Source organism: Aaosphaeria arxii, assembly GCF_010015735.1.
Source record: "Aaosphaeria arxii CBS 175.79 unplaced genomic scaffold BU24scaffold_9, whole genome shotgun sequence".
Taxonomy (NCBI): domain Eukaryota; kingdom Fungi; phylum Ascomycota; class Dothideomycetes; order Pleosporales; genus Aaosphaeria; species Aaosphaeria arxii.
This window is the reverse complement of record NW_022983482.1, coordinates 635,061-656,196: the sequence shown is the minus strand read 5'-3', so window position 1 is coordinate 656,196 and position 21,136 is coordinate 635,061. Positions and strand designations below refer to the sequence as shown.

The following is a 21,136-nucleotide window of genomic DNA, read 5'->3' as shown; positions in this document are numbered from 1 at the left end:
CGGAACCGAATGCCCTACGACGAAGGGTACCCCATCCTTCAGGAGCATCATGACGAATTGATTGTTGCCGCCTCCCACAACGAGATCGAGGTTGTAGAAGGCCTGTTCGGTATTGCCAAATCTGCGGCGAATCATGTAGGCAAGATTGTCTCACAATTGTCAGTTCCAGGGATATGTAGAGGTTCTGAGTTTGACTTACTTGCAAGCTGTCGTTTTTGAGGATATTGCAGCTCGGCATCGGTTGCCATGAGACGTAGGAGATAATCATGTAGCAGATCGACTGCCAGTGGCATGGTGGAGAAGGAATTTCCTTGCGGAACGAACTGGCTCATGTTGCTTCTTGGTGGAGCTGAATTATGGTATAATTCAGTTATGGTGGAGTTGAGTTGTGGCAGATTGAAAGATGTTGATGGGCGAGGCGCAATATCTAATCACCTTTGGTTTGCTTGTTGAAATGTTTGTTCATTCGTGAGTATCTGTGATTGTCTAATAACCTCCGTCCTTTCTATGTTCTATTAGTATCCAAAAGTATATCTTACTTCTACTAATCCTAAGAAAACATTATGACAATATCTTTAATGTGTTTTGGCCCATTCCCTGTACCAGTCTAAACACTCTGCATTCGCTACGCTTGCTGATGTTTTGACATTCAAACCGCATAAAATTTGCTTCACGGCGCCTTCAACCCTAACAAATGATTAGCAAGATATTGAAAGAATTTGAAAGTGACCCTTACTTCTTTCCATTTGTTGTGACCGGTATTTCTGGACATTCGTCTATCACTCCGGGAACATGCCTCGCGCTCAAAGCTTGCCTGACAGCAACCTTAATTTGGTTTACGAGGTCGGGGGTAAACTTCTGGTCATCCGCCATTTTCAAAAACAAACAAACTGTCTCGTCGGAATCCTCTTCCCGCCTTCGCCCGATGCAAAGAGCATCAGAGATTTCATCGGCAAAGTGCTCAAGGAGGACATTGTAAATTTCTGCCGACCCGAACCTGACACCAGAAGGCTTCAAAATTCCATCGCTGCGACCAAGCATCCAGATGCCTCCGGTTTCGGGATCGAAACGGACGAAGTCACCGTGGTGCCAGATCGGCTGGTCTCGCACCCCGGTGAATTTATCGAAGTAGCTGCTGCGATATTTGGCTTCTCCATCGGTTCCCCAGAAGGCAACTGGTTGACAAATAAACGGCCTCGCGCATACCAAATCGCCTGGCTCGCCGGTTTCCGTGATGTCCTGTCCTGTGTAGTCGAACGCACGGATGTCCATGCCCAAACCAGCAGCTTGGATCTCTCCCTCATAGACAGGAATAAGTGGGTTGGGAGCGCCGAAGAGCGATATGATATCTGTTCCTCCTGTAATGCTGCCAAGGTTTATCTTGGAAGGGAAAGCCTTGTAGACGTAGGAGAAAGTTGATGGGGCCAGTGGGGATCCCGTCGAGTAGATTGCTTCCAGAGTCTCCAAAGATAATCCAGCGGCGCTTGGGGACACGTCTTTCTGCTCTAGGACGGATAGATACTTGGCACTGGTACCGAAGTGAGTGATACCGAATTCGTCGATGAGTCGATGCATTGCAAGATCATCAGCCTCGGACGTGGTGGGGTCGGCGGAAGAAACATAGCGGAAAGGGGAACCGTCGTAAAGAACGAGAGTGGCACCGGAGGCTAGTCCTGATACCAACCAATGCCACATCATCCATGTGCAAGTAGTGAAGTAGAAAAGTCGAGATTCAGGGGTGATTGAACAGTGCAATTGATGTTCCTTCTTGTGTTGGAGCAAAGTACCAATAGCGCCATGAACGATACATTTCGGTTTCCCGGTGGTGCCTGAAGAGTAGAGAATATAGACTGGATGATCAGCAGGTAGCTGCTTGAAAGTCAGAGGGCCCGATTTTTGTAAAGTCGTGAATGTATGGTAGTCGTAAGCCTTCCCTGAAGTAAAAGCGATGGAGGAAGCATCAGTAGATACCGATGCAACAGTCGGGAATAAGACAACCGCTTTCAGGGAAGGCAAAGCTGAAGCGATCTCGGTGACCTTAGGCACAACCGGATGCGCACGACCATTGTAGAACGCTGCATTGTCTGCAAAGAGAACAATTGGCTCAATCTGTCTTAGACGCTCTAGCACAGCATGAACCCCAGTATCTGGACTGACAGCGGTCCAAATAGCACCCAAGCTGGTGGCAGCCAGCATGGCAACCAGAGCATTTGTGTGATTGGCAACATATCCCGCTATGCGATCACCCTCCTTTACGCCCAGTGATAGCAGTCCTGTCTGGCATTGTTTGACCTGTTCACGCAGTTGTTCCCATGTCACGGTCTCGCGTGAGATCTCGGTCGCGGCGATGATAGCTGGGCTGTCGGGGTCGACCTCTTGGGTAGGGAATAGAAGGTTCTCAGCGAAATTGAGGGTAGCACCTTTGAAGAAGTCGGGTCGAGGAAACATAGGGGCACGCTCATTGATTATCTATGTTACGGTCAGCTATGAACACCCCACGCGACGTCGAACTCGTATGATACTGACCGAGGATGCTTGAGTGCTGGCCCTGACACCTAGGAATGCCCAGGCTCTGCCCCAGAACTTTGCAATGTTCTTGACACTCCAAGCATGAAGGTCGTCGTATGTATCCAATTGCAACCCATATCTCTGGTTTATGTCCTGCATGAATCGCGACATCGGGGTTGTGCTTGGAGCGGGATGTCGCCAGAGAACTTTAGCCGAGGGTTTACCATTGCTGGTGATGAAGTCGCCATAGTAGTCGCTGACTGCGCGCCTGCGCGATTGACCGTTGGTTGTGCTCATATTGCGAGGAGAAGAGTGATAAAGGTAAATATAAATTTTGGGTCCCCGAATTTGAATCTTGGTGGGACGGTTACCGTAGGCTTTGAGATTAGGAGCAAGTCGGGGAATAGCCCTGGTTACCCCCCCTCCACATCCCGCCAAAACGGAATCAGGCCGTCCCAGTTCCGAAGCCGAACAAACGAGGGGGAGCGGAGGAGCCATGGCCAACAATTCGATATTACGAGTACCTATGTACTCCGTACGAGTACATAGGACATTAGTTACGCCAATGGCCAATGGCAAGGCAGAAGATGGCTTGCTTTTTTCCAAGTTTTCCAAAGCCGGTGCCCGTGTCGCCATCGAAGAAACAAATAATCCATGTCGCAATAATAACAAGAAATCACTTTACACACCGCAGCACGCATGTAAGTCGAAGATTCGAAAAGAAAAGTATGATCTCTATCCAGTTAGCGCCAGATTCACACCGGGCGGACTGAGGTCAGAACATAGCAGTCGACCGATCTACCACCACCTGCATCCTGAGATTAATCATACGACAGCTCAACCTCCCGGTTCCCCGTCTACGATCCATCAAATTCCAAGATCTCCCCCTCGATCTCCCCTATCATTCATTTCGTGCCACGTGGGTGTTGTGGGTGTTGTAGCAAGGATCCTTACATGTTGGCTAACCCATCTCGGCTTATAGTACTGTAGCAGCAGTTACTCCGTACAGCTTTGGATGAGATGCTCACTGTAACCTTACACAAAAAAAAAGAGAACATCTTCCTCACGATTGAAATGCGAAAAGAAAAAGTCTTCCGACATCTCATATACCCCCTTTTTTTCAACTGACCGGAATCCCTAATCGGCAGGTCCCAATCTTCGATTCGTCCTCCAACCTGATTCCCTGTCAGTGCCAAAAGCACGGACAAAGAGTGAAAGGAATGACCAGGAGTGGCCGGTCAACGAAGAGATATGAGATTGTAGTCGATGGCAACATCTGGGGCCATTTCCATTGCCAGTTGATCCCTCGACCACAACCGGGTGAACTGTCCCGCCTTGGCGACTTAGTATGCACTGCTACGGCATTCCGAAAGCACCAGAGGCACGGGAAAGCGAAAGATGCGCTGGGAAAATCGATACTTGGTTCAGATCTGTCGTACTCGTTTGCCAATTTCACCTGAAACAGCATCTGCAGACTTTGACTCGACATGTCAGTGCTGCTTACAGCGTCCAAGTGTCAAATATGCATTGATTTCGAGGTATACAAGCCCACTCCAATGACTATTAAGAAAAAGGAATCACTAGATCTCGCTCCACGCACGGAGATGAACGCAGAATACGATGGGAGTGATGTGACAACGTTCTGGTGAGTGGGGGGTAGGAAACCTCCCCACTTCCCACCCTCCCCGTGGTCCACGTGCAGGAAATCCGTTCCACTCAGGTCAGGCCATACGAGAGTGTATCGGGGCGTAGATGCGAGATCTCCAGCTTAGATATGCCTTACTGTGGCAAGTCAGGCACGCCAGGCTCGCCTATCTAGTTGCCGCCGCCAATTGAAGTAGCGGGTGGCATGGGATCATGTGGACAGGGGGCTTCAATGATGCGAGTTTGTGACTTAATAAATGAATACGCACGGAATTGTTAACCGTCTGAGATACGAATAGGGCGTATGTGTTACTCTGCACTGAACTGGGCAAGGCTGAAGGTGCTCAGTCACCGTGGCGCTGGAGCCTCCAATTTCAGTCGCTGCTGCAAGGAAGTACGCTATCAGTGCGCCTAGAAGATGAGTTCTCTCGAGTCTAGTCGATCTTTATTACACCCACTTGTTCTCCAGAGTGTAGAAGAGTCACACACACGGAGAATGTTAGTTCATCTATTACGCGCCCAACTTTGCGGCACAGCAGCGATTACGACCGAGCAAAGCCGACCGAGCAAACGGTAGTATGGCCACCCAGGTCTTAGGAGGTCATTACTAAAAACATGGCAAGTCTGCCATTCCCGCGTTGCCTAACGATCGAGGCAACACACTTGGCATACCTGGGAGAAGTGAAAGTAGAGCACGCGTATTTCAAGAGAACTACCAGACTGATACCACCAGGCAACTCCCCATAGCAACTTTTGTTAGTGTAGTGGAAGTGGCAGCTAATAAGCAAAATATGTTTAGGAGTATTGCTACAATCGTTGCTTGCATACCTAGGTAGCTATAATCGCAGCATGCTGCCTCAGCCAAGCTAGCGGGAAGTCCTTCTCGAAGACCAATCTATTAGCTTAGACTAAACACAGCATCATACGAAGGCTTGGTAGGCCCGCCTGCTGAACCATTTGACGGAAGGAAGCGAGCCTGCCGAAGGTGTAACGGGATAAATAGTAAACAGTGAGAGAATGGTACCTTGATGCGCGTTATTGGGAGGCGGCGTCCGACTATTCGTTGCCTAGTTCTCCGGTATGGGGCCAAATACCAATGCAGATCGACTCCTCTGGGCGATAATGAGTGCCAGCCAAACTTCTACAACAGTTGAGTATGCATCAGCGCGCTGTGTAGCGACACCTCTCCGATTTGCTACTTTCGTCCTTGACACTCTGCACTCCTGAATCTAGCTTGTCGACCAGTAGACACCCACTGAGAGTAATTGACATGACACTGCATTTGCTGAGCTTTACACAACCTGCAACGGGAGTGGAGTATTTACAATGCAGACTATGTTCCCTTCAAGCAAGACTGCCACACCTCTTTCTCCAAACCATGGCCTGTTCCACGAACAAGGCTGCATCACCTCTGCCCGGTCAGCTGAGCCCGTACCTCCCCAGCAAAGCACGACGGTTTTATCTCTTCCTCACACTCCCAGATGTGACCTGTCGTTTTGATCTTCCGCAACGCACATCGCGACCTGGACAGCCAACATGCCAGTGTGTGATGAGATTCGACGCGACGTGCAGACGCACGAGACTGGAAGTGATAGCTGCCAGGCCAGAGTCTCCCTGTAGTATCACACGGAGTGACGAACGGTTTTCTCATTCAAAAGCTTGATGGATCCCTCGATGTATTAACCAGCAAAGCTCATCGTCAAGCTTAGGCCATTGCGACGCGACAAAGCGTATCCAGAGTACCATCACCCGCCAACGCATACACCATGGCCGAAGAGAAGTGTGTCACCCCTTCTGGTCCCCCGAGTCTGCTACTGACCTGCATCCTTCTTTCTCAGCCAAGATGATCTCCACAGCGACGTTTCTCGATGCGCTACTTATGCAACAAGCATCAGCGCCCACTCGCTGACGAACGAGGACCCGATGAAGGCTGAGAATAACATCGGGTGTCCAAATACTTCAGACCAAAGCGAGGAGGAAGCATCTAGGGCAGATGGTATCACCGAGATGCACTTTTTCATTTCGATGGATCGTGATATCGAGGGTGTATGGGATGGTGATGATCCACTGAGACCTGCAGAACGCAGTGGGTCTCCAGACTCTGCATATGAGGATGGAGAGGTTTCCATCACTGATGGTAAGAGCCTATTACACCTTACTATAAGACGCAGCCGTTCGAATTAACTTTACTCTCCCAGACACTTCGCTTTCGTTCACTCCCTGCCAGCAACCGTGCCCTTGGCAGCCGCGAATGGCCCCTATGATGAACCATTCATCAGCCTTCCCCGTCGATGTACCATACTCTATCGAGAGATTTCTGCGCGAGACAGATCCATCGCCGTACTTTGATCGCAGCCAACGTGGGGTTCTTCCAATGAACATCTCTACCATTGTAGGATACACTCTTGAGCATGCTAGCGACAAAAGCGAGGGAGGGTCGTGCACTAGTTCAAGAGAATACTAGAAAAGAAGAAGCTCATTTGGGTTAGCCTTTCGATGTTATGATGGTCGTGGTATCGATTCACATAGCGGCTCCCATCAGGAGACGTCGTCGCAGGGTCTTAGGGTAACATTATTTGGGTTAGTCATTGAACAACTGTATGTTCTCTTCTCACGGATACAAAGCGAAAATTCTAGGACAAATTTTGGTATACTCGTCGTCTCAAAGAGGATGTTTTTGATTGACGATGAATTGGAAGCTGCTCCCACGCCGTCGCTGCCCTTTGAAGCACGGAAGCTCTTCCTCCTTTGACTGAGGCCATTGAAAGGTCGACGGCCTTCCTTACCTGTCTCTGCCACTCCTCACCCTCACACCATTATTCTAGCACCAACCACTAGCATATAACTATTCACAGACATACGCTTGACGCACAACTCTAACCTTCGTTATCAATACCTGTTGCACTGGGAAAGCATTCGCGCGGCCTCAACCACACGAACAGAACTCCACGAAAACAGTGTCGAGACACGCCACGTAACCCGAAGTCATGCTGGACGAATACGGTGATTGGATCACCACGTCTGAGGAGTCGCAGGCCGATTCATCTTCGTCAAACTTTTAGTCAAGGGAACAGTCACGTATCACGAATCTTGGACGCATCACAAAATTCGACTTCGAGGACGAGAAACAACAACATCTTCATCCTGAGGGGTATATTTCCGATCCGGTTTTACAACACCTAGTGGAATCATTCAGACCATTTCTTTGGGGCGACGAGTTGGCCCCTTACGGTATCACTCATCTGGCGAGTGAGTACTCTTCTTCAGGCCTCAGGCCCCATCTTATAAAAACCTAATGTTTGCATTGCCATATTGACGACGAGCCTAGGTGCAGTCGCCACGATCATTCGTTATCGTTACCCCGATGTTGAGTCAACTACTATCGCGGTATCCTTGCTTCCATTCCATCACTACACCACGGATCAGGATGGCGACTTCCTCTACGTTTCTATTATCAAAGCCCCCGGGGACATCGATCATATTCTTGTCGCTGATGTTCATCACGGCGAGGCTCCCCTTTCTAAACTGCGTCCACGTGCGTTGTCTATGCTTGCCCATGATTTCGAACAAGGGAATTATGTAGAGAGTGAAGAAAGTAAGGGAAGTGCTGCCACAGAACATACCACGAGGTCCACCCTCAAGTTCATCCGCAGGTCCATCCGAAGGTCCATTCGCAAGACCATCCGCAAGCCCATCTTCTGGCCCATCCACCGGACCGGGCCATCGACTGAGTCATTCACAAGGGTAGCCACTGAATCGATCACTGCAAAAGAGGACTGCGGATCTGCAATGGAACGATAATGGTGTGGTTGGGCCAGGGAAGATTTGATATACTAGTCGAGCTTGCACTTGCACCTGGCTGTGGCCCATCATTGCCAGCAGGTAGCTAGTTTAGATCAACAAATTGCTATAATTGGACAGGGTTGGGTATGCTAAGTGTACATAAATTAGAGTCGAGCTCAAGATCAAGAACTTTAAACGGACAAACAGCCCCCAAGGGCAACATTGAGGCCATCTAAGCAGTGTATCGTAGGCTAATGGACGAATTCAGAACTCCATTTTACTCGGACAAAAAAACAGCAACAATAAACAAAAAAGGGACTAAATCTAGATCCCCACAAACTTCTTTTTTTCTCCTCTCTCCCATCATCTACTCTCCTTTATCCGGACGCAATCACTGAAAGAGGGAAACGTGTTTCTAAAATCGGGCCCGAGGCTCCAATTCTTAATGTCTCGAAGGTGGCTTTCGAAAGCCGGGTTGATGAGCCACTGGTCGTCTTCTTTGGGTACATGGGTGCTGCCATTGGCCCCGGGCGTACTGCCCGCGGGCTGAGGGGTACTCGGGTGAGGCGACCCCGCGTGGACGGCTGTGGAATAAGGACTCGACGCCGGGATGGAAGACGTCGTGGAGAGCGACGACGAATGGATTTTCGAGGCTGGGAGAAGGCAGTCACGTGCTTCGTAGGGCCAGTTGAGGGAGATGGTGGTCGTGAAGGGGATGAAGAATTGGTCGAAGAGTACGAAGGGGGAGTGGGCGATTAGGCGATCTCTTAATCGAGGCCTGGTGAAGTGATTAGTCATTACCCCTGAAATGTTCAAGTTGGAGGTTTAAGTTTTCCGTGTGATGTGATTGGAATTGTCGAACTTACCAAGGAATGTGGTCGAACCAGGCGGGGTGAGATACGAAGAGCTGCGATGGGCGGGGTGACACCCAGTCTGGTATTCTGTCGTAGTTCTCCTGTGACGGTTCGATCTGCCACCGCATGATGAGGAACATGATGAAGACGATTGCTACCTGCTCTGGGATTCCGCAGATGTCGGGAAATGTCCTTAGGATATCCGTGAAGAGCTTTGAGAGCGGGTGCGAGTCTACGCAGCGATCTGGGTATACTAGTGAGGTGAAATTGGGATACATAGGTCCTACTAAGGTCTTGAGTGGAACACCCTCTGCCGCACGAGCCTGGCGATCGTTCAGGAAATCCAGCATAATGACGTCCAAGGGACATGTCGGTGGGACGTTCCGAGGTAATATCTGGTAAGGAACAAACGTCGGCGCACATTGGCCTCCGGTATGGTGGGGTGCATTGGCGGAGGGTGCTGACTCTTGAGCAGGTGGATTTGCTGGGGGAGGCAATCCTGTATCTACCCTGCGCTGATTGTTGTCCAGAAGGAAATCCACACCCAGTCGTTCATCAAATGGTAGGCCATGTTGTTGTTGTTGTTGGCCTGGAGTAGTGCGCGCCTGCTCATAATGTGCGCTTTCCACGGACCATCTCTGGCCTGATGGTGTGTACGCTGTGTACATCCATTGCCGGCCAGGCTCTGGAATTGCTGGCGATTGAACTCCATTGTCTGGCGATGCTAGATCCCGGTGATTGCTATTGTGGCTATAACTCCGACTCTCTTTATTGTGTGGTGTTGGCTCATGAGGTTGGGAGACATCTCGAGGAGACGGTGCTACAGGGGGAGGAAGCGGACTCCTTTCTGCTGCTGCTGCCAATTCTGCATATCATCAGTTCCATACCATCTACCATGATGAATTCTAAACGTACCATTCAAGCCCCCTGAAGCTCTCAAGAGCGGCTGGATGATTGACACTACCGACTCCAAACGCTTCCGAATTTCTGTGTTTTCCGCCTGGATCGCCTCCTTTTCTCGTAGCACGACCTGGAGATCATGATACGGCTGCTGGCTCTCGAGTTCGCGTATTCGCTGGTTCAAACGGTCGATCTGATTCTTTGTTCTCTCTCGGATGGCTCGCTGTGCCTCTCGGTCGTTTGCCCGCTTGCGCGCAAGCTGGTCGGGTGTGAGGTTCGCTACGCCGCGAGAGGACGCGCCTGTACGACGTTTCTTCTGGGCCGGCTGCTCATTCGAGTCCTGCGCATCGCTACCCACCGCGTCGGCGTTGGAGGCTTCTGCCTCGGCCATGATTCGACCGTATGGTCAATCCTGGGGAACCCGGGGATTTCGAATGCAAACTTGTCATTTGATGACCGGCAACTCGACGCACACGACTCAGTAGCAACTGAACATTAGAGACAATCTTGTGCTAGGCTTCATTGGTGTTAGCGTCCATCTGAAGCCAGTGCGGGGAGCTTCCTCGGATATCTTCATCCCATCTGTTAGCTGCCTTTCAATACGGGGTATCTAGTGGAGCCCAGACCGGGGTTTGTTGCCAGTCTAATCAGCAATGGAGGTAAGTGTGTACGACTCTCCATTTCTTGAGGCTTCTAGCCTCGTACCTCCTTCCCATCCCCTTCAACGTCTCTCAAACATACCCTACACCAACCGCACAGTATGGCAGACCAGCAAGTCAGCAAGCTAGGCATTGCGTCTGTGACGCTGAAAGCCAGTCCGTTGTTACTCTCCTACTATAACAGTACCTCAAACGGCGCATACTGACATCGAGATACAGCTCTTGCGGCTTCGGCTCGGCTATGGACATCGCCATTCAAAGGCGAGAAAGGCGCCCACACATACTTCAAAGATGTTATGTTCGCAATGGTGCGGACGCAGCTCGGGAACCTGACCCTCGCCCAAGACCGCCATCTTAACGCAAGCACGACGGAACAATACCTGAAGAGTGCGAAGGACCTCGGCTTCGCTCCCGAAAGCACAACACTTCCAAGCGGGATACAAGGACATTGGATAGGAAACAAGAACGCGAAGAAAGTTATTCTCTACTACCATGGTGGGTTTATAGCTTTTGGTCCTTGTGGATAGTGCTAATCAAGCTCGCAGGCGGCGGTTATGTCGTAGGAGCCAGCGCTGGTCATTTCTCCTACCTCGTCCAGATCAAAGACCTCCTCGTAGCACAAGGCGTAGACGTCGGTATCCTCATCCCAGCCTACGATCTCGCGCCGGAGAAGACATATCCAAACCAATTGCGACAAGGCGTCGATGCTCTCCGTTACCTCATCGAGATCGAGGGCCGCAGCCCAGAAGACATCACACTCGGCGGCGACTCAGCCGGTGGCAATCTCACACTCGGGGTTCTGTCTCACCTCACGCATCCTCATCCCGACATCCCGGCTCTCAACCTTCCGACCAGGCTCCACGCAGCCCTCCTCATCTCGCCGTGGTGCTCGTTCAACGTCCATACGAAAGCTTACGCAGAGAATGCCGAGAGAGATATGCTTGATGACCGTGTCCTGAGCAGATGGTCCGGCGCCTTCCTAGGCAGCGACTCGCCCTTCGCCGGCGACTTCTACAACGAGCCCGTTCTCGCTCCAGCGTGGTGGTGGGAAGGCACCGCAGGCGTCGTGGAGGAGGTGTTGTTCTGGGGCGGCTCGTACGAGGTTCTCATCGACGGTATCGAGGAGACCGCAAAGAGGTTCCAGCAAGGTTATGGAGGCAAGGGAGGCAAAGTGGCCGTCGTGATCTCGCCTAAGGCGGCCCACGTCGAGCCTGTCGTGGAAAACATCTTGGGGTACAAGAAGGACAGCGGAACGGGTTCCAGAATCGTGATTGGGGATTGGCTCAAGGCGAAGCTGTAGTTTTATGTGTATGCCTGTCTATCGTCTGAGGACAGATGTTGTAAACATGTTTCATAGCGTGTATAGTGAGCATTATACATATCTTTGCATCGTCGAATGTACGAACCACCATCATTTCAGACTACATCCTCTCAAGTCATAACTGTTTCGCAAGTTGAATATCGTCGAAGAATCAACTCCGTACTTTCAATCTCATTGTCATTCATCTCAGAGGAGCAAACAAAATAAAGTCGAGCACTCGTACGACGTACCTAGATCAGACAGGCCGGGCACCTGAATTATTGTGGATCCCTATGTGGAGGCCCCCCACATTCCTGGATTTGTCGTTGTCTGCTCTCCGTCTCTCTCTTTCGGGACATGTGGGCACGATAAGATAACACAAATTCCTACCAATTTCCAATGCGAGAGTGCAAGGTTCAAAGATCAAAGATCATAGATGTTTGACTGTTGACTAAGTAAATGCGACACGAACGACGAGGGATAGAAGGCACTCAATGTAAAGTTTAATGATGATATATTATGAAAAGATATAATTGAAAACCAATGCGCTTACACAACCCTCAGAGATATGCTGTCAAAACCTAGCAATATATGAACATCCATACATCATTCACTTAACACCATATCCAATTCTTTTTCATTCCTTCATCTCTTCAGAAAGAAGTATGCATGCATCATCGTCATCGTGCCCATCAGCACCTCACCTTTACGCCTTATATCCCTCCAAAAGACCCCTCAACCACACACCAGCAGCATACGCACCGGGATCAGGAATCTGACTCCTCTCGGCATTCTCATCACCAACATACGTAGCGCGGCCGAACTTCGCCTTCATGTTCTTCGTGTCGTCGGCCTTCTTCTCCGCGACGTCGACGGCCTTCGCGAGGTCCTTGGTCTGGGCGAAGGTGTCGATGAAGGGGATCAGGACGTCCATGACGGTCCTGTCGCCCTCGCGGGCGGAGGTGTAGTTCTTGAGGTTGTCGAGGGCCTTTGCGGCGGAGTCGGCGACGGTGGAGACATCGAGGGGTTTGGAGGATTTGACGGTGTTTTCGGTGAGGGCGTTGGTGAAGGCGGTGACGAGGATGGAGAGGATGGCGCCGAGCGAGCCGCCGACGTCTTCGACGTTCTCGCCGACGGACTCGAGGAAGGGGATGAGGGGCGGGAGCGTGCTGGGGAGGCTGTCGAGGTTGTTCAGGATCGACTTGCACACGCCCGCTACGGCTTCGCCGCAGTCGCCATCGCCCATCTGGAGGTCGTATTGTGTGATGGTGGGCTCGGCAGCGAAGCCATCGTTGCAGGCTTTGCGGAGGGCGGGGATGAGGGAGGAGGGGGTTGCGGGTCCCTTGCTGGCGTCGGCGTGGGAGGCTGCGGCGGCGTTGGCCTTTTGGCGGAGTTCTTCGGTCTCCTTGGAGATCTCGACGGGTGCGTAGCCGTTCTTGGGCCAGGCTGGTGCGGTGGTGGGGGCATCGAGGAGCTCGAAGACTTCGGCGTCAGTGACCTTCATGGCCTTGGCCATGCCGGACATGTTGCCCAGGGTGATGGAGAAGCCCTGGCCGTTGAGGGAGGTCTCGAGGATGCCGGCGTAGATGCGGGCGGGCTTGATCTTCCAGTCCTTCTCCAATTGCTTCAGGGCAATGTTGACGAGAGCCTCGAGCTCGAGGCCGGAAAGACCACCGAAGTTGTTGACGAGCATGACGACGTTGTCCTCGGGCTTGAACTCGACGAAAGCACGGTCGGTGTCTTTGGGGTCCAAGAGGAATCGGAGCATCTCGCTGATGATGGTCTCAGGTGGGGGCATAGGGGTGATTGTTTTGAGTCCCTGGAAGTTGTAAGTACGATGAGTCTGAGGGTTAAATCGGACACGGAATTCCTTACAGGCTCGTTGTGAATACCCATTCCCAATACATAAGAGTTATCAGGGACATGCTCGAAAGCCTCACGTCCAGGGACGTGGCAATGATCCAATGAAGATCCGATTGTGACGAGTTGTGAGTTTCCGAGCTCTCCAATCTGTCGACATCTCTCGAAAGACCAGCCCTTTTGTGAAGCAGCACCAGTAAGCTTGATGACTGTTTCGAAAGATTAGCAATTGACCCAACATGCCATCCAGGAAAATTGATCAGCATACCTAGCAAGTTACCCGCAAGACCTCTCCGTCCCACCTTTCCACTCTTCTCCCGTCCAAGAGCAGCATCCTCAGCCATGCACACAACATCCACCTTGTAACCAAGTGCCTGGCCCTTCTCACGTGCCAGGCCGAAATGGAGCATATCTCCCGTGTAATTAGTGATGCAAAGAATCACACCCTCAGTTGAGGGTGCGTTTCTTATACCAGCCATGACCTGTTTGGTGCTAGGGGATGCGAAGATGTCACCGCACACGGCAGCGGAAAGCATGCCCTCTCCGACGAAACCTGACCACGCGGGCTCGTGGCCACTGCCACCGCCCGATACGATGGAGACCTGGTTGGCCTTGTGTGTTTTGGAGTAGACGACGCGGTTGGCCTCGTCGAGGCCCATGTGTGCGTTGCGAGAGACAAGGGATTGAAGCATGTTCACGACAACACCCTCGGTGTTGTTGAAAAAGTGTTTGCGAGACATGGTTGGGTATATGGGGATGTGTAGGTGCTCTTGAAAGCAAATTTCGGATTGTACTTTCGTACAGAAAAGTGCAAATTCAGTTCAATTGGGGACTTGATTTGTGCCTAAATTGACTCGTGAGGTGTCAGTACGGCTACTTGGTACTCCGGGGTAGCTGCGGAGAGCTCTCCCTCTAGCTATGGTGTTGGATGCCAATCGCATAGGAGGAAGGGAAGAGAAACAAGTACCTTTTTTGCAGCGTCAAGCTATAGAATGAAGGTAATGTCACTCTAGATTAGGAAGAGCAGAGGAGAAAATAATTAGAAAAGCTCGAGAGCGTACAACTGCCACACGTCCGGGAGGACATGACCCTCTCTATATAAAGGGAAAAGGGAGCTCCCCGCACCCCCGCCGCCGCCGCGTGCGCGATCAACACCCCGCCCACATTCATAGTGAGTAATAACTAAGTACCTCGCATAGCACAATAAGTTGATAATTAGAGTGTTCCAGAGGGCCGAAGTCCTCTCCCGGAGGGCAATTTGCTGTCGGCACGGAGGCCATATTTGCCCTTTCTAGACGACTTCGAAATACTTGATGCGGTCAAGTCCATGGAACGATCGTGAGCATGCTGTCAGGTATAGCGACCGGCTTTTCCCAAAGGGGGAGTTCCGGCGCACAAAAAAGTTGTTCCTACCTATGTGGACTTACGTATGGGGACGCTTGGGGATGACGCTTGGGGGAGGCGTTTGGACTCGTGTGATTAAGTCGTACAAGTACAAGCCTACAAGGTACCTCGCATCGGTCTCTGCCAGGGAAGAACGGCCTTTCGCACCAGCTTGTCAGCTGTATCCAAACAGCGCGCAGTAACACCGTAGCGTCCTTTGCATGGGACCCTATGTTTCCTGCAATTGTTGTAACTAACTACGAGTAATTGTGGCGTGTAATGGGTACGGGTACCTCGACGCGAGTCCGGCCCAGGTAAACCGAAGCCCTTTCCGGGCCAGAGTAGGTAACGCAGTTCTACACATCACCTCTATCGCCAGGAATCTCTTCGCGTGCTACATCTCCACTCCCTTCTATTCCTTTGAAATTTCTTTTCGACTATGCCGGAGTGCTTGAGATGAGAGGACACCTAGAGGTCTTAAGAAAATTATAGCCACACGTGGGCGTAGCTGATTCAAATAGAAGTGCGATACGTAAGAATGTTGTGATGCTGAGCGACCAGATCCGTCCTCGTCTCGAGGCTCCTCCAATGTTTGAGACCAACGACACCGTATCGTGACCTTCGGCCATTTGTACTCCTCGCACATATGAAGATTCTGATGTTTGTATTGAATTCGTTCGTATTTGTCCATGTTCACAGATGCGAGGGACGACCGCTGTCTAACAAACAATATTCTTTTATTTTCTTTGCATCGCAACTGTAGGTACTAGTGCCATATAGCTTCCCTACCTCGGCGTGACAAACGCCCTCGGTGGCATTGGGGGGTTTGACCCCTGGGAACAACCCATTATCTGATCTAGACCAAATGACCGATTCTATTTTTCTCATGCCGGTCCTGCGGTATGAGGTTGGAATATGCTCAACGGTACAGCCATTGTAGTATATCCCCTAGTTGTTTGCTTGCAGCGCACACGACAAGTATCGCCCAAAAAAGCTTTGGACTCTATCCAAACAGAACTGTCTTGCCCTTCAACAACGTGCCTCCAACAGACTTTCCAACAGCGAATCCAATATACGCTCCGGTAACTATGGTGATGGGCCATTTCTGCCATTCGCGGTCCCTAAATGTTCATTAGCACCCGGAACTTATATAGCAACCTGCTTGCCAAAAGTAGTTCCTGTTCTACGTACCAGTCCAATGGTATCGGGACAGCGCCCAACCAGGCTCCCAGCATTGTTCCGATCAAGCAACCGTATACCTCATCAATCGGAAGCTCCAAAGATACGATCTCCCTCCATGTCGATCCATCCACTCCGTGAACATATGTCAATGGGATGGCCGTCAAAAATGAAATGTGCGCGGCACATAGCGCGGTGTGCTCCCAGTGCGTAGAGATAGGTGCGCCAAACAGAACGAGGAGGACGCCGAGTATCGGGATACCAGCAATGATCGCGAGAACGAGTGCTAAGAAGGCAGGCTGCACAGGCAAAACGTTAGCTTGATAGATCATCGCAACACAGCGCTGAGACATACAATCACCGTGCCATTGACAGCAGAAGCAACTGGCGAAGGCGCTCCCTTTTTCTTCTCGCCAGGCTTCCTCTTGTCGCCCAAAGGTGTTGCGCTACCTCCTGTAGGCGGAAGACATATCGCAGAAAAGACAACCTGCAAAATACCAACCGCAACTAGGGTTTCCGAGAGCGCAGTAACTGGATTCTCGACAATCGAGTTGAATTTGAATGCGTAGACCGAGAGGAGAAGAACTGGATGTATATGTGTGTAGAGTTTTGCAAGGTCGGTATTCAGGATATCGATGGGCGCGGAGGGAACCCGGGGCCTCGCGGGCTCTTGTACTACGGTAGCCATGTTGCCGTTGCGTTGTCGGTTCCGTTGTCGTCTACGGATGCCTTGTACGAACTCCCGCTCCAATTCTCTCTGCTGTGCAGTCAATGCGCGCCTTTGTTGTTGTAGGATGCTGAATTCGCGGTTGTTGCGGATCGGGACGGCCATGGTGGTGCTTAGCGTATTTCAGGTGCTCGCGTCTGTGGCGGTGCGACAACGACTGCAGAGTGATCCAGTGTTAACGTGGGGAATATCACTATTGAACGAAAGAATATTGTGGAAGTGATTGGTGGAGGATAATTGAAAACATGTTTATGCTTTTTATTCATCTATCTCGTTCATCATGCTTTCCACTTGCATTCTGTGCCTCCCAAGTGTAGCTCTCAGAAATCGGCAAGCGCCACAGATGCGGGTCACAGTAGAGCAGGCCATCATGGTAGCAATTGCTCATCACTGGAAACCATTAGTTCTCTCCTCCCTTGGCCGGCACAAGGTTCCTCAGAGAAATATCATAGACAACATCCTCTACTTCTTTCACTTTGTACTTAAGGCCGTCGCTCCTGCGTCTCAGGCTGTCGTTCTTCAAGTTCAAGATCTGGAAGCCTGCAAGTAAGTCCTTGACGAATTGATTGATGAGAAGAGGGCGTTCGTAGTCTCCAAGAGTGACTGAGTTGCGGGCGAGGCGTGACTCGGAGGCTGTTAGCATGCGTCGAGAGTTTGGGCTGGATGACTTACTAGTTCTTCAACCAGCGAGACCAAAGCGTGAAGATACTCCTCGATAGTAAGATGGAAGGAATCTCGGTCCTTCAGATTGACAGGAACTTTTGAACATTAGCTGCCATTGTAGAGTACGAGGTGAAGTGTACTTACTGTTCAATATCTGACCGACTTCCTCAATGGTCAGAAGACGTCCATTCTTCACCTGGCCGGCATCTCGTTGATAGCCGCCCAGCCATCCCCAGAGCAGAAGGTTGAATGTCTTTCGGTGCTGGTCAGTCATGCGGCTCGCTACAGTATCGCAGCCGAGTTGTACTTACTGCATCCTGAGTCTGTCGCGTCCAGGTGTTGTTGAACTTGTAGTAGGGCACCTTGGACGCGGATGCAGAAAGCTTTCCGATGGTCTCTACGACATTCTGAATTGGGGTTTCGGCAGCTTCGAGTACGGTAGAAACTGGGTAATTCGTAAGCTAATAGGCACTATGGATGAAGATCAAAGGAAGACTCACGATTGGCGATCGGTGTCGAATGAGCGCGAGAGAGAACGAATGAAAGATTGCGGGCTGCCGGTGGTTAGCTTTGAATCTTTCTATATCAATTTAACTATCCGAAAAAGAACCTACTTTGCTTCTCCAAAGTCTGCGCGAAAGCTTTCAATTCCTTTAGATGAAGTTTTAGCGGATGATCACGTGCAACCTGCTGTTGGATTTCTCACGTCTCGCACGGCAGCGTCCTCATCCACGCGCGCCTGAAGATCTTGAAATACGGCCGGATCGACCATTCCGGATTGTTGTGCCATGCTTGCGTACGTGTTCTGCTTGACAAGGGAAGAGTGGTGATGTTGGTGAAGGAGGGAGCGTGAGTTGTGGCTAGAGAATTTTTGAGGACACAACGTCACGAATCCTTAAGGATGAATTATTATCTGGGTAGATATGAGTTTTAAGCCGCAGTCCTCTTCTAATATCTCATAGGAACACCCTATATTTTTGAAGTTTGTCTTTGGCGCATCTAAGCTACCCAGGCATGTTTGCTCCATTCGCCGCTGAGAGGTACTTGTGGGCATACAGAGAGCTAGCCCACTAAACAGCAGCTCCAGAGCGGTTGGACAAGACGAGATCCATCCACCTATGATATATTATACAAACCACTTAGATTACGTATTGAATAGTTCTGCAGTGAAGTGAATGGCCGTGAACACTTGGAACTATTCTCAGTGAATGTCATATCACGTGACCATTTGGGGTGGATGGATAATGATCCTGGTCTCGGCAAATTATCTCTTCGACAGGGGTGGCCTTGGTGGCGAATATCGTGAAGCTGATCTTGCTTTCCTACACTTATATCACACTGCAAAGTACTCTTTCCCCATCACGGAAACATGGACGCAGCGTACAGCGACTCTATGGTCGATGCGAGGCATTTGGGTTCGCTTTGTTATGTTCGTATATCATGACGTTTCATACCTAATCGTAAATCATCAGACCGAGCATATTGCTTCCCGTCAACGCCTATTGCGCATTAACAAAAAGATTGAGCTCAATACAGCTGTTTTGCGACGCGAACCAGGCTTCTGTGCGCTATATAGGTCATCAATGCTCGGATGGGGTTTCGATCCAGTCGCTGCCCACAAACTTGGTCTTCAACGTGCTTAAGTAGCCCTGAGAGATGCCTATAATCCCATCCACACTTTGGGCATTTATAAGGCCTTATCCCTGTGCCACTATCGATGTGGCAGCCGGTGATCATAAGTCCATGGAATTCCTCTTTGATGAATTGTTGCCACCGACGGCACGAGGCTGCACATCGATTGATGATGACTCGGTTTGAATGTTGCGCAGCCTCTCTCCCCGCTCGGAATGATTGAGTAGTGCACTGCCCTGATTCCAAGTGGGCGATCTATCAAAGTTAGAATGTAGGACGCCATTTCGAATAGAGACGTACCAGGCTGCTACACGTAGCGAAGATCTTTTTGCATCCAAGACACTCGTTGAGATGCTCTTCCAAGATGTGCTGTCTTTAGTTAGCCATGCTGGCTCTTGTTATATAAGGATTGATGCCGGAAGAGTCAGAATGCGAGAATGCGGTTCGACGACTCATCAAATGAGATACCCCGCATTCGTGCTCACCGCCTGTTTCGTGATAGAGATGATGATGAAAGAATGTCCAGTATCATACCTTGTCCAAAGCTTCAGGAGTATCAAAATGAATTTCGCATACGGCGCAAACATGGCAACGCTGAAGATGCCAGAAGTACTCCCAGGAGTTGGGGATCCAGAGCTGGCCCGCCTTGAAGTTGCAGCCCTGACATACGACGAAGCACCTGTGAAGGCGGCAATGAAGAAGCAACTCTTCCCATGAGCCAGATACTGAGTAACAGCGTGTGCATACCCTACGGAGATGAGTAACGGCGTGTGGCTACGCGAATAGGACTTACCATGAACGCATTGAGAATAAGATGAGAGACTACGTGTCCAAGATATCATGGGTAAGCCATTCATTAGAGAAGAGAATGATTTGGAGTTAATGACCTCCCCAAGAGATGAAACTCGTGATTGCGGTAAAGGAGCTTGAGGTATGGTGACAAGTATCGAGGTCGGCTCGGTTGGGCTTCGACGTCAAACTGTCTTCCAGAGAGGAAAAATCTTTTCGCTTGTTTGCATCAGAGGCGTGTTGAGATGCTAGATTTATATAAGAAGCAATGTGTGAGGTTTCACCTTCAGGACATTCACTAATCCTTCACTGGGTGAACGAGAGGTGCGGGGAAATTGGAACTCAGAAGCTATTTCCGTCTCAAGCTCATTAGGCAGCAAAGATAAGGTAAATTTGAGTATGACGCAATGTCTGAAACGCTTAAAGCACATCGATAGGAGCAAATAGAGCGCCTGCATGTGGTCACGTGAATGTTCCTTTATACTTCCTTACCATATATCTTGTCTTGCCCCATGCCTTTCGCGTCCACTTACCTCTACGTCTTTTGGATCAAAAGTGTGCATGGTGTACTCAAACACCTATTCCCTAGTTTTTGACTCGCTCATCGGAACTTACTCGATCGCCTTGGGGCGATAGGGCTACACGACCTTAGATGCGCAACGCGACCTCCACAGATCCCACGAGGATTCATCTAGTGTCCTTACAGTTGAGATAATCACGATAGTAATTAGTGTCTTTGCACCTTCAGGCAATGGAAACTAGGGACGATATGTTCACAACTCGCATGCTTCGTTATACTACTGATGCGCAATTTACTCACCCTTACAATGAGTCGGATTAAATTTCACACGATACGAGATACATAGAGCGTATGTGAAATATACAGAACCGAAATGACGCTTAAAGGCCTCCGCCCTGCAAACAAAGCCCAGATGAAGCAAACATCGATGATAGATTAGCAGCAGTGCACAGTGCAACTCACTTTTGTGGATCTTTTGCATAAAGACCACCGCCCCAAAGAACGAAACAGTACATAGGCAGATGTAGTAAAGAGAGCCCATCATGAACAGATTTCGGTCTGGATGTTGATGCAGGATATCAACATGAGAGATGAAGTTGACGTCCGACGCCACACTGTGGCTGAACCGAATGAGATTGCGCCATTTTTGGAATTTCTCACGTGACTCTCGGCCGATTTCCATTACACATCTGCTACCAAATTTGGAACACGAAAAATCTCAGTATTTACTCGCGG

The 21,136-nt window shown here is 50.3% G+C and overlaps 9 protein-coding genes across 9 annotated transcripts; 2 read left to right on the top strand and 7 right to left on the bottom strand.

Annotated features, from left to right (window-relative positions):
- Positions 1-194: 194 nt before the first annotated feature.
- On the bottom strand, positions 195-2,910 carry BU24DRAFT_426536 (acetoacetate-CoA ligase). Its single transcript, XM_033528997.1, has 3 exons — positions 2,527-2,910; positions 737-2,469; positions 195-687 (listed from the first exon to the last, which is right to left on the bottom strand). Exons 1-3 carry the CDS (start codon positions 2,803-2,805, stop codon positions 576-578), a joined length of 2,124 nt encoding a protein of 707 aa, XP_033379791.1. The 5' UTR covers positions 2,806-2,910; the 3' UTR covers positions 195-575.
- A 5,044-nt stretch (positions 2,911-7,954) lies between these two features.
- BU24DRAFT_397981 (uncharacterized protein) lies at positions 7,955-10,261 on the bottom strand. Its single transcript, XM_033525368.1, has 3 exons — positions 9,705-10,261; positions 8,802-9,654; positions 7,955-8,713 (listed from the first exon to the last, which is right to left on the bottom strand). Exons 1-3 carry the CDS (start codon positions 10,078-10,080, stop codon positions 8,299-8,301), a joined length of 1,644 nt encoding a protein of 547 aa, XP_033379790.1. The 5' UTR covers positions 10,081-10,261; the 3' UTR covers positions 7,955-8,298.
- A 23-nt stretch (positions 10,262-10,284) lies between these two features.
- On the top strand, positions 10,285-11,830 carry BU24DRAFT_443778 (alpha/beta-hydrolase). Its single transcript, XM_033530602.1, has 3 exons — positions 10,285-10,504; positions 10,568-10,843; positions 10,894-11,830. Exons 1-3 carry the CDS (start codon positions 10,450-10,452, stop codon positions 11,646-11,648), a joined length of 1,086 nt encoding a protein of 361 aa, XP_033379789.1. The 5' UTR covers positions 10,285-10,449; the 3' UTR covers positions 11,649-11,830.
- Positions 11,831-12,157: 327 nt separating this feature from the next.
- BU24DRAFT_397975 (dihydroxyacetone kinase-like protein) lies at positions 12,158-14,564 on the bottom strand. The gene is made up of 4 exons (XM_033525367.1): positions 14,476-14,564; positions 13,777-14,361; positions 13,524-13,717; positions 12,158-13,467 (listed from the first exon to the last, which is right to left on the bottom strand). The coding sequence occupies exons 2-4, from the start codon at positions 14,246-14,248 to the stop codon at positions 12,355-12,357; spliced, it is 1,779 nt and encodes a 592-aa protein (XP_033379788.1). The 5' UTR covers positions 14,249-14,361; positions 14,476-14,564; the 3' UTR covers positions 12,158-12,354.
- Positions 14,565-14,654: 90 nt separating this feature from the next.
- Positions 14,655-15,176, top strand: BU24DRAFT_426531 (uncharacterized protein). The gene is made up of 2 exons (XM_033528996.1): positions 14,655-14,679; positions 14,738-15,176. Exon 2 carries the CDS (start codon positions 14,822-14,824, stop codon positions 15,092-15,094), a length of 273 nt encoding a protein of 90 aa, XP_033379787.1. The 5' UTR covers positions 14,655-14,679; positions 14,738-14,821; the 3' UTR covers positions 15,095-15,176.
- Positions 15,177-15,567: 391 nt separating this feature from the next.
- Positions 15,568-16,878, bottom strand: BU24DRAFT_426530 (GPI-anchor biosynthesis protein-like protein). The gene is made up of 3 exons (XM_033528995.1): positions 16,426-16,878; positions 16,083-16,369; positions 15,568-16,012 (listed from the first exon to the last, which is right to left on the bottom strand). Exons 1-3 carry the CDS (start codon positions 16,756-16,758, stop codon positions 15,895-15,897), a joined length of 738 nt encoding a protein of 245 aa, XP_033379786.1. The 5' UTR covers positions 16,759-16,878; the 3' UTR covers positions 15,568-15,894.
- Positions 16,879-17,026: 148 nt separating this feature from the next.
- On the bottom strand, positions 17,027-18,468 carry BU24DRAFT_426529 (translin). Its single transcript, XM_033528994.1, has 7 exons — positions 18,167-18,468; positions 18,075-18,111; positions 17,961-18,014; positions 17,772-17,905; positions 17,605-17,713; positions 17,470-17,555; positions 17,027-17,422 (listed from the first exon to the last, which is right to left on the bottom strand). Exons 1-7 carry the CDS (start codon positions 18,248-18,250, stop codon positions 17,198-17,200), a joined length of 729 nt encoding a protein of 242 aa, XP_033379785.1. The 5' UTR covers positions 18,251-18,468; the 3' UTR covers positions 17,027-17,197.
- A 400-nt stretch (positions 18,469-18,868) lies between these two features.
- BU24DRAFT_426528 (uncharacterized protein) lies at positions 18,869-20,279 on the bottom strand. Its single transcript, XM_033528993.1, has 4 exons — positions 19,886-20,279; positions 19,627-19,840; positions 19,393-19,461; positions 18,869-19,347 (listed from the first exon to the last, which is right to left on the bottom strand). Exons 1-4 carry the CDS (start codon positions 19,894-19,896, stop codon positions 18,988-18,990), a joined length of 654 nt encoding a protein of 217 aa, XP_033379784.1. The 5' UTR covers positions 19,897-20,279; the 3' UTR covers positions 18,869-18,987.
- A 79-nt stretch (positions 20,280-20,358) lies between these two features.
- Positions 20,359-21,129, bottom strand: BU24DRAFT_281240 (uncharacterized protein). Its single transcript, XM_033522716.1, has one exon. It carries the CDS (start codon positions 21,081-21,083, stop codon positions 20,694-20,696), a length of 390 nt encoding a protein of 129 aa, XP_033379783.1. The 5' UTR covers positions 21,084-21,129; the 3' UTR covers positions 20,359-20,693.
- Positions 21,130-21,136: the final 7 nt, after the last annotated feature.